The sequence below is a fragment of the Anoplophora glabripennis genome, unplaced genomic scaffold (assembly GCF_000390285.2).
Source record: "Anoplophora glabripennis isolate ALB-LARVAE unplaced genomic scaffold, Agla_2.0 scaffold15, whole genome shotgun sequence".
Classification (NCBI taxonomy): Eukaryota; Metazoa; Arthropoda; class Insecta; order Coleoptera; family Cerambycidae; genus Anoplophora; species Anoplophora glabripennis.
Window position 1 is genome coordinate 483275 of NW_019416279.1, and position 18055 is coordinate 501329.

General features: G+C 33.2%; 1 protein-coding gene across 1 annotated transcript in view; it reads right to left on the minus strand.

Moving 5' to 3' along the window:
- LOC108905070 (protein gooseberry-neuro-like) overlaps positions 1-3880 on the minus strand; it is an 88639-nt gene extending 84759 nt beyond the window's left edge. The window contains exon 1 of the mRNA XM_023457379.1: positions 3841-3880. Coding sequence (XP_023313147.1) covers positions 3841-3880 — 40 coding nt within the window. The remainder of the gene's footprint in view (positions 1-3840) is intronic.
- Between the last annotated feature and the right edge of the window lie 14175 nt (positions 3881-18055).

An 18055-nucleotide genomic window follows, 5' to 3' on the forward strand; every position in this document is an offset into this window, starting at 1 on the left:
CTTTACAACAGACTTTAAATTTTATAATTCCGCCCAATACTTATTAAGAATTTTGATTTTAAAGTTGAAACTTATGTACAAACAATTAGTAACGGTAAAAATGTCAGTCATTCGAGTTAAGTACGCCAATGGTATACATTTAGTATTTCTTGCGTTATATTGATTTTTGGCGATTTGTTATCACTTTCGTAAAAAAAACATAATTGTAAAAAAACATACATGAATGCTATACACACACAACGAACGTAAAATTAATGGATTCCAAATTATTTTCTAGTATTATTTGGAAGTGTTGGTTGATAGTTTATTTAATTGTGTTTTTGAACATTAAACACTATGGTTTATTCCATTGCGGAAAGGGTAAATATCATTTCGCTTTACTTTATGAACAATAAATGTGCGAATAGAACAGCTCAGCTATTTAATGAACAACATCAAGATCGACATGCCAAGAGGAAGTATGTTCTAGAGTTAGTAAAAAAATTTCAAGAGACAGGGAACGTAACCAATAAAAAACGAGAAATTGGAAAACCTATAGTTAATGAAGCTAGTGAAGTTGCAGTTTTGGGACAAGTTCATCTTGATCCTACATTAAGTACGAGGCAGCTGGCATCTCTATCTGGGATCAATCGAACTAGCATATAAATCATTTTGAAGAAGAATAAATTCCATCCATACAAAATACATTTACTCCAGGAACTTCATGAGGATGATGATGACCGTCGTTTGCAATTTTGCGAAATAATGAGTGAGCGAGTTCTTGAACGGGACGGTAAATCGTCACAATTGCCGCTATTGGTCCGATTCAAACCCAAGAGTTTTTCGGTGATCGGGTGGTGGGTCCTTTTTTTCTATCTGGTAATTTGACTGGCCAAATGTATTTGCAACTATTGGAAGACGGTATTGACCCTGCCTTGACTGATATTATTGAAAATGTTCCAGAGTATGATGAAGATCATTTGACTTTTCAACAGGACGGTGCTCCTCCGCATTATGCATTAATTGTCCGTCAGTATTTGGACCAATGTTTTCTACGGAATTGGATTTAGAGAAGAGGCAGCTATGAGTGGCCTCCACGATCACCGGATTTATCGCCCCTTGATTTCCTTTTGTGGGGATACCTAAAAAGTTTCGAACAAAATCTTTATTCTTGTATGGAAGCGGGCGGTCATCAGTTTGAACATTTAATCAACTAAGTAGTAAGTAAGCAACTAAACATTATTTAAATTTTAAAATGTAAATTTTTTTCAAAGTATTGGGCGGAATTATAAAATTTGAAGTCTGTTGTAAAGAGAATTGTAAGAGCTTTCAAAAGAAATATTACCTACTCAACTCCCAATGCCATTTAAATATTTTGGGGTGCTACTTACCCTTGCTTGAGGGTGAAAGTGGCGTAGTCAAAAATACCAGTAAAGAATGTCCACCTTTATTACTATATTATTTTGGTTTTCCATTTTGTGCACAAAACTATCACAATTATAATCAAGTATAAGAATTACTTTCGTATAATTTCACAAAAAAATTTTGTATTTTTATTTATATATATAAATATTGGTCTACTGAACTTTTCAATTTATATCTTACTCTGTTTCTGTAGTAGATAGTCCAACTGTGTTGGGTTTTTAGTTAAAATTCTTTACAGCATGCAATTAAAAAAATATTGAAGTATTAAGTGTTGAGTTTGATATTCATATTGGTTGTGAATAATTGCAAAAAAACAAGATTTAATAAATTAATTTGACTGAAAAAACTGGAGGATATCAATAGAGTATTTTTTTTTATTTATTTGTATTTGTTTGTCTCAAGATGTTAGAGATATGTGATACGTAAATCATATTTAACAGAATTTTTCAAAACCGCTTGTTAACTGCATTTGATTACGGTTAGTGTTTCATTTCTAGATATACTACTGTCATCCTGTACTTACGTATACTGCTTTTGCAACTTTAGATAATGTTATCATTGTTTAAATAAAACCTATGTGTGTAGTATTTTATATCAATTTTTTAGGAAGACAAAATTCTACAAAATTTACAAATATTAAGAAATGTATTTTAAAACTTTCGACAGTAATAGGTGCTAGCAAAAGTTAACTAAATACATAGAAGTTTTTGTAGAAGATCTATGATTTGGAGATTTCATTTTTCTTTCTTAAAGTGTAATGTTTATTTTGAATAACTTTTTATATTTTTTCACAACTATTACATTTTCCGTTTATTTGCGCGATATTTAAACAAGAACATAATTGAGTTTAATGTAATGCATTTCTTAAAAATAAATACGAATAATAATGTGTCAGTGGCCTTAATGCAAATCCATGTGGAACACTTGGAAAAACTGAAAGTGCAAAGTTTATGTTCAGAAAACTGTTTTTGGGCACTGTATATATGTATGTAAAATATTAGTAAGTTTATAATGAAATTTTTATCCAATATCATGAAAGGGAAAGGACAGTTACCAAAACAAGTCCTTTATGATTACAAAATTATTTTGCGTGACAATTTTTTTCTTAGAATTTCCATCTAATGTCAAAGCATGTTATTTTTTTAAATTAATACTTGTATTAAACATGTTTAGAAACTAATTTTAATCGTAAGCAGTGGACCTGATGTAGATTCTTGCGGAACACCTTCATTATTCAAAAATGAAACTTATGGATAGGTCTAAGCAACTTTAGTTAATGTTATCATTGTTTAAAAAAAAATTATATTCGTGATATAAATGTTTTTAGAAAATTTATAAAGTATTTTAAAAATTTCAACCATAATGTAGTAGCAAACTTTACAGTATATAAAAGTTTCCGTAGAAAATATATGACATTTTGAAATTTGGTTTTTCTTTTGAATAGTGGCAGTCATGGTTACTATGAATCATTTTTTATATTTTGACAACTGAAATTTCACAAGTGAAATTCAAACAAGTAAATAAGTGAGTGTAATGTAATGTACGCTTTCAAACTAAATTATTAACAATAAAATGTCAGTAGCCTTAATGTAGAGCTATGTGGAACACCTGGTAAAACAGAAAAGTTCATGTTCACAAAACTGTTTTGGGTCTTATATTAACGAGTACCATAAAATTTTTATCCAGTTCAGGAAAAAGAAAGGGTATTTATCGCGACAAAAGTCCTCTATGATTACAAAATAATTGAAACATTTGCATGACAATTTTTTCTTCAAAGGGAGGAAACTCGTAATGTCGAAGTATAGCTTTGTTTTGAATTGGTACTGTTATTAAACATATTTAGTAACTAATTTTCGTCACAAAACAGCACTGGACCTGATGTAGATTTTTGCGGAACACCATTCAAGACTGAAATAGTGACAGTCATGTTTATTTTCAATCATTTTTTATATTTTTCCACAACTGTCACATATCCAATTTGTTTAACTGACATTCAAACAACTAAATGAGTGAGTGGGATATAATGTATACCATAAAACCAAATTATTAATAATATAGTGCCAGTGGCCTTAATGTAGAGCCTTGTGGAACACATGATACAACTGAAAATGGAAAGATTATGTTCACAATTGTTTTTGTGCAAAGTAGGTATGTTTTCTATGTAAAATATGAACGAGTTTACCTTAAAATTTTTGTACAATATCACGAAAAGTAAAGAACCAAGAGAAAAGCCGTTTATTTTGTCTTTATGTATCCGTTCTGGTCTTTATGATGATTGTAAAATAGGTTAAACTTTTAGATAACAATTTTTCCTTAAGTTTTCGTCGTAAAACAGCAGCGGACCTGGAATAGATCCTTGCGGAACACCATCCAAGATTGAAAATGAATCTTATGGATGGTGTTCGACTTTGTATCGAAAGAATGAGTATCGCGTACCTTGGAAGGGGTATCCGCCAAAAATCGGCCTCATGTCCATCTTCAGGAGCGTCTCGGGCAGCTCCTCGGCCTACTTTCGCCCCGCACCGCGAAAAACAAAGGACAGGCGCATCGCGAGCCGAAAAACACGAGCCCGCACGACGACCACAACGAGTCAAACTAAATTTACTAACCCCAATAATTCAAGCGTACAAAAAAATTTTCGCCTGGTGGGCAAGTTTTCAGTACCCATTGGCTGAAACGCTCCTTGCGTTCTATTGTACTGGAGGAAGGCAGTTTTAATACCGGCAAGGGGTACCGCAGGGGCCCGCGAGCCGTCCGAAAGCTGGCAAAAGTGCCTTCCATCGGTTTAATGCATGGGAGGGACCAGGATCACCCAGATGGGTGGGACTTGTCGAGTACTGCCTCGAATATTGGTACGGAAAGTATAAAATTTATAGTTGTGTGTGTGCGGAGTGCATGTATGGGGCACTTCTCTCGGGGAATTGCGTTTAAAATGGCCACATCGCGACCCACGTACCTGCAATTTTCTTCGTTTATTGCCGGTATTGATTGCTGTTATCCAACCGTAATTATCATGTTATTTAGAAGCTATAAAGACCGTGGGGCTGGGCGTAGCGAAAAAATTGTTTTATTGAAATGGAAGCCGGTCGTTTTCAGTTGCAACACACGGAATTTTACACATTTCTCATTTGTTACGTCAACGGCGGATGTAAAAGCACTAGTACCTTTGCAAAAGGCGATCTAGTATAGGGTGATTCACTATATTTTGACCCCCCGCCCCCTTTAACTTATCTTGTTACCTATATGAGTTATAAAAAAATGTGAAATAAAAAAGTTGCACGATTTTTTATGTTTCCGAAAATGATAGTAGAAAAACAAATGAAGTCCAAACAAAATAGCCGCGGTTGTTAACTTTGTTAATTTAAATGGAACTCCCTGTATATTTTCACATATTTGCAAAGAATGTCCCCTTCTAGTATTAGACAACGCGAAAACCTCGCATTCGTGGGAGAAATTTTCCGATTCGATTTTTTTGCATATTCAGATTCGTGGGATGTTCCTTAACATGAATCAAGATGATGCCGACCGGAAATTTGATGCCTATTTGTTTAAGCAAACTTTTTTAAACAAATTGTAAAAATTGGTTTTTCACTCCGGAAAAAAATTTGTTAGGGTTTTTGGCGCATTATAAACAAAAAAGTCCCTATGCACTATGCCTCTAAAATTGGTAGTTTTAAAGTTATAAATAATTTAAATTGCTAAAACTGCGGAAATGACGATTTTCAATGGCCGATTTCCGGGTTAAAAATTGTTATTTTCGATGTTGCCAGGTACCTAAATTAAAGTTTAAACATCCCCCTACAAGATGCTGAAAAGTTTTTGGGACTCGCATTATTCTGAAGCCTTGTTTGTTAATTGTTAATAAAGCGATATGAGCCACGCGCGCGCCTCTCTTATACGCGGATTCGTCTAGCGCAGGGATGCACAGACTTATAGGGAACAGGGGCCACTCGAAAAAAATATAAGCCAAGGACGGGCCACTACAAACAATATTTATTAACACAAAATTTTTTATTTTTAAATAGTATGAAATACAATGATATGTTAAGTTTCATCACTGAAAACGTTTGTTCACAAATATACGTCGATCCAAATAAGCTTGCGCATTTCAATACATTTATTCGCAACTCTTTATAAGCGTTTTTATCAACGCAACGGTAGAAGTTGAGTAAATTACCTTCATTAAATTTGTTTCTTAAATTATCATCATTTTGCGTGTCTATTAATTCCGGCTGCATTAATTCCGGCGCATTTTCGGGTGAAATGTTGAAAGGATTGCTGAAAATGTCCTATAGCGGTTTAACTTTTTTGAAGTCTACAAAACGATTTTCAAAAGCTTGTATCAATTTTCAAATTGACGTCAGTTTTATTGAACTTCTCCATAATTTTTTAGTAGTTCAGAAAATGGCCGTAATTGGCTGAATTGATTTGTGTCCTGAAAAGACTCAATTTGCATTGAAAGGACGAAACATGAGAGTATAGCTGCGAAATCAATTGATCTTTGCCTTGGAGTCGCGTATTTATGACATTCAAGTGATTTGTGATGTCTATAAGAAACGCTAAGTCACACAGCCAATCAGGGTTGTCGAGTTCGGGGACGTCGTTTTTCTTTTCCGCNCCTTCTTGTTACATATTTGGTCCTATTACAATTAAATATATATATTTTTTGGACTAATATTCTGGGCAATACGTACAATTACCTTTAAAAAAAATTACACCCAGTTAAAGTCACACCCTGCCTATTTGTGTTCATTTTATTTTTTCTACATTTATTTAATTTCTAGTAAATGCCTTTTAGAGTTAATATAATTAATGTTTTGTGAAGATTAAGTGGAAGAGCATGTTATAATCTGAACTTTTTGCAATATTTTTAATGTAATCTGTTAATTTTGTAAGTAGATCAAAGTAATTGGCATCTGAAGAATTTATAGAGAGCGAATAATGCTGGAAAATGATTTTTCAGAAAACAAAAGTGTTAAGGAACCGCACGAAACCCTCATAGAGCTCCTCCCTAGCAAATTCACCACCGCTAACGTCTTCGAAGAACCAAGCCAGCCGCTCATCTATCATTCTTTCAATGCCCATCGGCAAATTGACCAATTCCAACAAATTACGGTGGTTCGGATTCGACATGGCCTTCCAAATTACTCGGGCCCACCCCTGCAAACGCGATTAAATTATCATTAGGACCCGCGGTTTCGGACCCACTTCTTGATGGGCTCCCGAAAAGGTTATGTTTAGGCGATGGTTACGCACCTGACTCAATTAATTTGAGGGGGCGTTGCGAATTGATTCCATTAAAAGCTTTGTATGGGGTTTCAGGATTAAAAAATTGGACGATTTGGAGCGTTTGAAAACTGCAAATTACTGGCAGTGATTGGCTCAGGAATAGATCCCTGTGGAATACCCAGTAGAAGCTGCAATTGTTAGGCTTTTGCGGAACTTTTTGTAATTTTGTTAATAAATATAGTGTTGTTAAACAATTTTGTTTAACATTTTCAAGAAAGTCATGTAATACTACATATTACAATATACTAGTAGGCCGGATATAAATTTTTATGAATACCTTTAGGAAATGCAATTTTGATAGAAAACTATTCACTGTCAAGTGAGTCATTCATATACTGATGTTTACCTTAGATTGAGCTTTTTAATTTTCTAAATTACTGAGAATAATAATATATATTAGTGGTCCTAATATAGATCCATGTGGAAGGTCAGGTAACACTAGAAATTTTAAGACAGTTAGGTACTCGAGATGGCTATGCTAGCTTAACATGTAGTTTTATGACGGGGTTTACATCAAAAGCTGTGCAAAACCGGTTTGGCGTGCTGGAACAGCGTAGCTTTTGGTGTACGACCGTCTTTATGTATTTAGAAACTGTTTTTAGCATAGACAAAAAATTACTTTAGCATTTAGTAATTTTATTAATAATTGTGGTATATAACTGAAATAGTAATTTTGCCTAAAAGTATTTTGTCTTTGCTTTTTATAATAAAATATAATTTAATTTAAAATAATTTATTTACAGGGTGGCCAAATGGAAACGAGTCATTTTCAGGAACTGCGTCAAGATTGTAGAAAAACGCTCAGACCCGTCGATTTTAGATTAATGGGGGACATTTTTGGCGGGTATTTTTGACTGCGCCACTTTCACCCCCAAGCAAGGGCTAGCATCACTCCAAAATATTTAAATGGCATTGGAGGTTGAGTAATATTTCATTTGAAAGTTCTTACAATTCTCTTTACAACAGACTTTAAATTTTATAATTCCGCCCAATACTTATTAAGAATTTTGATTTTAAAGTTGAAACTTATCTACAAACAATTAGTAACGGTAAAAATCTCAGTCGTTCGAGTTAAGTACGCCAATGGTATAAATTTAGTATTTCTTGCGTTACATTAGTTTTTGGCGATTTGTTATCAATTTTGTAAAAAAAACACAATTGTAAAAAACAGGAATGAATGTTATACACACACAATGAACGTAAAATTAGTGGATTCCAAATTATTTTCTAGTATTATTTGGAAGCGTTGGTTGGTAGTTTATTTAATTGTGTTTTTGAAAATTAAACACTATGGTTTATTTCATTGCGGAAAAAGTAGATATCATTTCGCTTTACATTATGAACAATAAATATGCGAATAGAACAGCTCAGCTATTTAATGAACAACATCAAGATCGACATGTCAGGAGGAAGTATGTTCTAGAGTTAGTAAAAAAATTTCAAGAGANTCCACATTTTCTTACAAAGTTTTCCATTTTTAGGTCCCTTGCGACACTTATGCCAAAAAAATTTTGTGATAAAATCGATACTTCTCTTCAACTTACGAACATGGCATAAGTGAGAAATACGTCGCTGTACACATTATTTTTTTGAAAAGGAAAATTGAATTTTCACAAAGGTGTCCCGCAGTCCATCTTTTAAATTTAGTTTATTGTACTTATCTCTCGGTTACCTTTCAGTACTCTCAGAGGCATAAACGAGAAAGACGTCGTCGAACTTCAGTCTAATATCTCCCGGTCTAATAAGAGTTATAAAAAAATGTGAAATAAAATGGTTGCACGATTTTTTATGTTTCCGAAAATGATAGTAGAAAAACTTTGTTAGGTAATTTGAATGAAACACCTTGTATATTTTTATATATTTACAAAGAATGTCCCCTTCTAGTATTAGACAAGGCGAAAACCTCGCATTCGTGGGAGAAATTTTCCGACTAGATTTTGTTGCATATTCAGATTCGTGGGATGTTCCTTAACATGAATCAAGATGATGCCGACCGGAAATCTGATGCCCATTAGTTTAAACAAACTTTTTTGAAACAAATTGTAAAAATTGTCTTTTCACTCCGGAAAAAAAATTGTTAGTGTTTTTGGCACATTATAAACAAAAAAGTTCCAATGCACTATGCCTCTAAAATTGGTAGTTTTAAAGTTATAAACAATTTAAGTTGCTAAAACTGCGGAAATGACGATTTTCAACGGCCGATTTCCAGGTCAAAAATTGTTATTTTCGATGTTGCCAGGTACCTAAATTAAAGTATAAACATCCCCCTACAAGATGCTGAAGATTTTTTGGGACTCGCATTATTCTAAAGCCTTGTTTTTTAATTGTTAATAAAGCGCTCTGAGCCGCGCGCGCGCGCCGCTCATACGCGGATTCGCTATTTCGTCTAGCGGATTCAGCTTATGTTCTTTAAATTTAGCATTCTAAGTACTATTACTACTCATAAAATAATGTAAAAATTGATTATTTAAATTTCATAATTCATAATAACTTTATTTAATTAATTTAAAATTTTACGACAAGAGTGCAGAAAAAAATAAAAGGGCAATAGTATCAAATACATTTGATTTTTATTAAAGAACATTTATTTAATACTAAATACAAATAACAAACACACATTCAATCAAAAAAAAGAACACACACACCGATCTAACAAACAAACAAATAAACACAAACAACAGACATAGTCCTACAAAAAAAAACAAGAGTCAGACAGACAGTTGTACATTCACATACATCAACTAACTAAGTCGGTAAGGAATCGATCGAAAGAAAAAAAAACAAAAGCAACCAGACAAAAGAAAAAACCAATCCATGAAAGAGGCACGCGCGCGCGCGGCTCATATCGCTTCATTAACAATTAAAAAACAAGGCTTTAAAATAATGCGAGTCCCAAAAACTCTTCAGCATATAATAGGGGGATGTTTAAACTTTAATTTAGGTACCTGGCAACGTCGAAATTAACAATTTTTAACCCGGAAATCGGCCGTTGAAAATCGTTATTTTCGCATTTTTAGTAACTTAAATTAAAAAATAACTTTAAAACTATCAATTTAGAGGCATAGTGCATGGGGACTTTTTTGTTTACAATGTGCCAAAAAACCTAAAAACCCGTAAACATTACTTTGACTGAAAACAAAACAATTGATGTAAGTAAAATTGAGCAGATTATGGAAATTAATTGTTTACAAACTGTCAACCACTTTGCATCTTGCTAGCATTTTCAAGAAAAATTTACTGCCTGTACATCTTTAAATGATTGTTTAAATGCAGGTCTTTATAGAACTTCCTTGGAAAACAACTTTGTTGAATTCATCGAATACGCTTAATATTGTTTAAAATACGTGGTATCAGCACGATGGCGCATTCGGGAGACAAGTAACTGCTTGGTTAAATGATCATTTCCTGAATAAATATATAGGTCAACAAGGTCCAATAACCACTCCACCGCGTTCTCCAGATCTAAGTCCTTTGGACTTTTTTTATTTATGGGGACATATGAAGCAACTTGTCTACCTTGTTGAAATCACTACCCGTCAGCAGTTACTTGAAAGAATTCAGGATGCAGCTAACCAGATAAGAAGTGAACCAAATATCACCTGTCGAGTGACTAAATCTTTACTTCGCCGAAGGGAGGCTTGCATTCGAGCAGAGAGAGGGTGGACATTTTGAACAAATTTTATAGTTAAGATTTGTTAATTTGGTTAATAAAGGTTAACTAATGTTTAAACTTAAACACAAGTAATAATTATTGTTATAGCAACCATCATTTTTATTTATCAGGCTACTTTGAGTTAAATATGAAATAATATTTTTTTAAATGCTTGTAACTTCTAAACAAAAACGAATGGGACCTATGTTCATATAAGAAAAAATGCTTGAAATTAACCTAGCCATCTGTCAAAGATAAATCTTGTAGAACAACCTGGATTTAAAAAAATGTAAATTTTTTTGTCGTAAAATGTAGATATTTTAATAACCTATGTTTTCTAGGTGCCAAAAAGGTGCTTTAAGTAAACTGGATCGCAAAAGTGTTTTTTTTATTGTATCAATTTCTTCTTAGATTACCTTTTTGACCTTTGATTTAGTAGCGATATATGGGCAAATATCATTTTGAAAATTTATTTATTTCAACTGAACAAATCAAATTAATCAGCTACCATTATTTTCTTTGTTCGAGAATTACAAACTCAAGTTCCTAACATTACGGTAGATCGAATTTATTCCAGACGTTGAGGCAAAAGTAATATCTTAAAACCTTATCTTGTTCCGAACCAGTTATGGAATAACAATTATTTTTCGATGGAACATAAAGAATCCATGGTGGGTAACGACTAAAATCAGAACTGCAACAGCTTTCGAAGACATTCTACTTGAAATTTGAATTTTATTCTCAATAGAGTCTTCAATGTTCAGTGGTTTCGTCACTGAAGTTGACTTTCAATCCCCATCTCTTTTGAGGGAGTAAACGTCCCCCTCAAAATCAACTAGTCTCAGAATACTATCTGGAACAAGTCTCGTATAGTCTTTCTGATGGGACAATTTGAAATACTAATCGCTTGACTGGTATATTTTCCATTAGCATATCTTATAAAAAATCTACAATTTTTAGTAATTTAGATCTAGGTAGATTCGTGCTATTATATTTAGTAGTTCTCTTATTCTAACGAGCGTTCAAATAAAAACGTGGTCAAGTTGATTCTGAAAATTTGGACGTAGGGCTACGCCCTACGTCCAAATTTATACGTATAGCAAATGAAAATGAATTTGAATATTTTCGTTTTAAAAAGCGTTTAAAATGGTGTTTTCTCAAGAACAAAAAGTGTTTATCATAGAGTCCTACTTTAGAAATGGACGCAAGATTGATGGAATATGGAAGTATTCTATTGAGAAATGTTTCATAGAATTTCAAAATCAATTTCCCGGCGTTGTTGAGTACAAAATTTTTCAAAGTGCAGTTCAGCGTTGTGTTAATGTTTTTCGTGAAACGGGCAGTGTAACAAGAAAAGAAGGAAGCGGCCGACCTAAAAAGCGGACTGAAGAATTAAAAGAAAATGTCCAACAAATAATGGAAAATGCGCCAAGAACTTCTGTACGTGTTTTATCACAAATGGTGGGAGTATCAGTCGGTACCTGCCACACAGTGTTAAAAAAAGATTTGCGTTTATTCTCCTATCGTTTAACTTGTCAGCAAGAACTTCATGAAGTTGATTTTCCGCGACGGGCTGTATTTTGTGAATGGTTTTTAAACAACTACGGCAGGCGAGACGATGAATATGTTGAGGGAAGTTTTGCAAAATCGACTAATAAGTCTCAATGCTGAACATGAATTTCCACCGAGGTCATGTGATATTACGCCGTGTGATTTCTTTTTGTGGCCTTACCTTAAAAACACTATTTTTGAACTGCTTATTCCTGATTTAAACCATCTGTAGGCTCGACTTATAGACAAGATTCGTGAAATTAACAATACCCCGAGCATCTTAGAAAATGTCTTTAATTCTTTGAGGAACAGGTGTGAAAAGTGCTTGGAACAAGGAGGGGGACACTTTCAGCAGCTGCTTTAATTTATTGTTATAACAAGGAGGGGGACACTTTCCGCAGCTCCTTTAATTTTTTGTTATTGTTATCACGATTATTCTTTAAAATAAAGTTATATAGTCATTAACGTTATTGAAACTGACAGCTGCTATACAGCTCGTTGAGAAATGAGGTTAAGTTGGTCGCTATAAGCTACTCCCTACGTCCAATGTGTCAGAGCCAACTTCGACCACGTTTTTATTTGAACGCTCGTTACAAGCTACTTGAAGCTTTACAATAACAGGAAAAAAGTTGTAATTAGAGAAACTAATTAGAGTAACATTATCTTCATTTTTAAAAACTGTTCGTCAGAGGGTTCTTGTGTAAATGTTTCGATTTCTATTTTCGTCAAAATTTTAAACTTCTTTGGACAAATCTAACCGATTTATTTTACAAGAGAATAACAATTTTCATATTAATACATTCTGTAAGATTCAATTTATTTTTTTCATAAAATAAATTGACCGTAATATCGCTGGTTTCACTCTCACAGTCATACAAAATAAGCCAGTAACACATTTTCGGATCATTTTTTTTTCAGTCGTCGATATAAGCAGTTTTATATTGTTTTGTAGGTTTTTGAGGAATAAGTTGCGATACTGCATTTTCCGCGACTTGAGACAATATTCTTATCACTCAAAAATGTATTTATCTTTCCATTTCATCCATGACAGAACAAAATGGCTATTGACATTTTGTTTATTTGGTTTGTATGAATACTTACAAACGACAACAAATTTATCAAATTCGCTATAAATGTCAGAGTTTTTACACATTTTTTTGCCAATTTTAATAATATTTCGAAGCAGTTTTCGAAATATTGCTTGATAAACAGTTGCGAATTTTCTTTTGCATTCTTGTATACTTTTTTTAATAGGGAGAGTTCGCAACAATTTGTTCAATACAAAAGCCATATTTCGCTACCTAGAATTAGAAATAATTATTTACTTTTTCTTTTATTCAATGTCATTTTTTATACTGTTTCTTAATCAGAAAAAAAAAGAACTAAATTATGTAGTGCTGAGTGCACTACACCATAGGTATACATACTATCTACCACATCATATAATTAATATAATTTAGTTCTAGGTGATATTTGCCGATATATTGCAACAAAATCAAAGAAAATGCCCATGTCGAAAAAAGTAATCTAAGAACAACTGATACATTTTTTTTAATTGCCAGTGTTGCGAGAAACAACTACTCCGAGGGCTATATGCCCCGACCGGCATTGAATTATACTCGCAACACCTAGTGCAACAGGTACGATCGTTCGTCAGTTTAAACCACCAGGCACAGACTGGTGGGTTGCGCGACCAATAATAAAATCACTTAATTTTATGGATATAATAGGATAAGTGTGTCTAGAAATCTGCTTTTAAACAAATGCACACATGTCAGTTGTTTTCAGATTGTTTCAGTTCTGAGTTTATTAAAATGTCCACCGAATAAAAAAATTAATTTATTTTCATCGATTTGATCAGCGAGGCATGGATGAATGCTATAAATCAACTGATAAATGCGTACGCTGTCAATAGTCATTAAAACGGAATCTGCATCAATTGTTTAATGGTGTACGACCATGGCTACCTCGATCAGATATATAAAAAAATATATGGGTACAATTTTTCGAACAAATTGTCCACATTTTGTTAGTTGAAAGTTTCAGATGTATCTAGTTTTATAATTTTTGTTTATAATTCGTTTAGAAAAGGATCCGAGTCGAATACCTTCCCACAAAAATAATAAACCGTCTTCATTCATCTCTACCGTCAGTCCCGAATTGATTTTACAAGTATTTTAAGAACTTTTCGGCTTAGGAGTGAGCGATGGTCCCCTAGGGCACCGCTGAGGTAACGTGACATGTTAGAGTTGCCATTCGACACATTCGGGTCGCCTAAGGACGAAGTAATATCCCCAGGCGTTGATAAAATCTTTTTTATAGGATCAGACGTCTGATTTATACTGATTTGTGTTAATTGAAAAAGTCTAGGGCGAGATTCTAGAGGAATGTGAATTACTTATTAATCAACGAAGATGAAATATAAACAAAGAGTTGGTTCATCAGTTTAGTCAGTTGTTTTTAGGTAAATGTTATTACTTTAATTACACTTTTGAAAGTTATTTTTTTCAATATGAATTTCAAATACCCGTTAAATTGTTAATTTTCTGTTACTTTTTAACTTACAGTTGCATTTTCTTGTCGTGTGTATAACACAACTTCATTTTTACTTGTGCAAAATACATTGTCTGATTATTCTATTCCCTGTAGACTACAGAGACTTAAGGTCCAAAAATATCCAACACGGGGAAAGCAATTCACAAATCCACAGTTCCCAGGTGGTCCTAAGCGCCTACTACGATGAGATCCTTTACAAAAGCTCCAACAGATGACTTGGCTGATTGGATTAGACATGCTCTAGGTCCTAGGCATTCAATTCTGGCCTGCGGTTCCTCGTCCTGCCTGAGTATGTTTTTGGTGTTATTTACAGTCGATATAAATCCTTATAAATGGGATTTAAATCAATAACGGACATGAAATGGCAGCGGTAACTAGGTAGTAGTAGTTTTCGATTGGTTACAGAGGTACTTACCTTTTGGTAAGTATTTATGTAATAATAGTGTTTAATTTATCCTATATTGTAATAGAATGTGACATAGGCGCAACTAGAAGAAGGTCAAAGGGTTCTAATTTTTGTATTCGCCTACGTTCACAGATAAAATCAGCGAAATCAGTTTTTTTTTGTTGAAATAGGGATAGAATTCGTTCAGACAAAAACTGGCATTGAATTCTTGTTAATTTTTCTAACGTTCTACAAAAATATGGTCGCTTCCTATTTTTAAATAATTTTTTAAAAGAATTTGAAACAATAGGTCTTTAACGAAACCTAATAGAACTTTATCTGCATCATTCAAGTAACAAACAATTTATATTTGATTTGAAAACATTGTGTAATAAATAGATGGTAATAAATAATATCCAAAATAAAAAATAAAAATGATATGTCAATATATAACACAGCCCCACAAAAAAAAGTGGCAGGTCCGAAAGGTATGGTATCCATATGGTTTTGGGGTCGCTGAATCCTAATCCGGTGTCTGTTTGACACGATTAGCTCTGGTTTAAGGTCAGTTCAAGGTCAAATGTAGAAAATCAATTGTCAACAACCTAAACCTATGTATCTATTTTTCAACCCATGTATCGTTTTTGGTGTCGCTGAATCCGAATCCGGTGTCCGTTTGACGCGATTAGCTCTGGTTTAAGGTCAGTTCAAGGTCAAATGTAGAAAATCAATGTCAACAAACTAAACGTATCAACACGTTTTTGGAGTCGCCGAATCCGAATCCGGTGTCCGTTTGACTCGATCAGATCTGGTTTAAGTTCAGTTCAAGGTCAAATGTAGAGAATCAATTGCCAACAAAGTAAATCTACATATCTATAAGTTTTTGGGGTCGCCGAATCCGAATCTGATGTCCATTTGACTCAATCAGATTTGGGTTGAGGTCTGTTCAAGGTCAAATTTGGAGAATCAATTGAAAACAAAGTAAACTTACATATCTATACGTTTTGGGGTTCGTTGAATCCGAATCTGATGTCCGTTTGAAGCCTTCAGATCTATTAAATACTTTCTAATATAAATAGATCAATCAACTTACGAAAGATACTTATACATTTTATTTTTTTATTTTGGTTTTAAACCTAAGTGAAAAATTTGATTGGGTTTGAGCAGAGAGAAAGGTTTCACCAAGATATTGAAGGAAGAAATTTGGGTGGCAATGAAACTATCACTAATATTGCTAGTGATACTAGTGATGACGAATATATTCCATATCACGTTGTGAAAAAGACAAAAACAATATCACAAAAAAAGTAAATGATATTCGAGATTTGGGCCTGGCAGAGAATGGAGCAGAGTTCCTAATATCATAGCTAAAAAAATACTAAGCAAGCCGGAAAAGTGAAAGCTTTTTACTATCAGTACAGAAATAAGGAATATTTTTCTAACGATGAAGAATTTTCCTTAGGTTACTACAGTGATATTGTTGGATAAATCACTTCAAACATGGATGTTATAAACCTAACGCACATTGAAATAAGAGTGCCATATTTTGTGGATAGTCTTACATAGGATCAAATACGAACAACATAATTGATTTTCTACATTTGATCTTGAACTGACCTTAAACCAGATCTGATCGAGTCAAACGAACATCGGATTCGAATTCGGCGACTCCAAAAACGTATAGATACGTAGGTTTAGTTTGTTGACAATTGATTTTCTATATTTGACCTAGAACTGGCCTTAAACCAGAGCTAATCGTGTCAAACAGACACCGGATTCGGATTCCGCGACCCTAAAACCATATGGATACCATGGTCTTATCTTTCGGACCTGGCACTTTTTTTTGTGGGGCTGTGATAATTAATACAAAAACCCTTATCTGATTTATTGGAATTGTTAAATAACATAAATTAATTAATATTAAAGAAATATCTTCTATTCTATCATCACTCTTGGCAAAGGCTACCTACGTAAAGACTAGTTACTGCAAAGAGATTTTTTATTTCCACGTTTCTCCCCATTTCCTATAAAATAAATAAATATTAACAAAACGAAATTATATAAACATCAAACTTTTAGAAAAAATGACATTTTGAAGCGACAGTGGCAAAAAACTATGCACTACACATTACTGATGACTATAAAAAATAATTGTTATTTCACTTAACAGTGTTTTACTAAATTTCTATATAAAAAAACATATATTCTTATATTAGTTATCGTATTTTTATTGTTATATGGTTACCTTAATGTTACTGCTAATAATGTAAATGGAGATAAACATTAATTACTAGGAATATACAGGGTGATTCACAACGTATTTAAAAAAAGATTTGGAATAGATGTCTGATAAATAATGGAGCTGTCGTAATCGAGGTGTTAAGAGAGAAACTCAAGAAATATTTATTATTAGTTTAATGACCAATGGTAAACCTACATTTATAATGTTATAAGTAATACCTTCGAAGAGTATTGTACAGTGTAGTACTGGTTCGAATGGTATTTCATTGAAAACACGACATCGTCTTTTCGCATACAACTACCAAACTTTTGTGAATGCTACTTCATTTCTAGTTGTACCTAACGACAACAATCCAATTTCTAGACAAAATACGTCCAAGGAAACAAATTTTATTGACATTTCTGACTACTGCTTGTCAGACAATTGCTCTCCAGGGCCTTCTTGACGTCTCAACTGAAATTCGAAGCGATCAATATGGACTGACAAGATACATCGAACAGTAGCTGTTGACCCATTGTGAAGAAATTTGTTTGAAGCCACCAGAGACCAATACATTTCGCTCGATTGTAAACATTTCATTTTCTTCTGAAATGTCAAAGGTTTTGAATTCGAATGGAGCATAATGTGAGATTTATTAGATACTTGGATTGAGACAGGATGTATGTGTTCCTTGAAGTTTTGTTGCACTCATGAAAAAAAAAAAAAAAGGGAATTTAGCTATGATTAATGATTAGTATTTGAAAGATACCCTTTTTTAGACTAGGTGTATCTGTTTAGGTTTGGGTGAATCGTAAATTTTTCTGTGCATAAAAAAAAAGGTGGGCTTAACCTTTGGCGGCATAATATATTAAAAAAATTCGAAAAATGTCATATTTTTCTTCCTATTTAATTATGTATCTTTTCAAGAGTTGATTTTTGGCGAAAATGGAAGAAGAAAAAAATGTTTGTAATTAAATTTTACACAATTTTACAAATC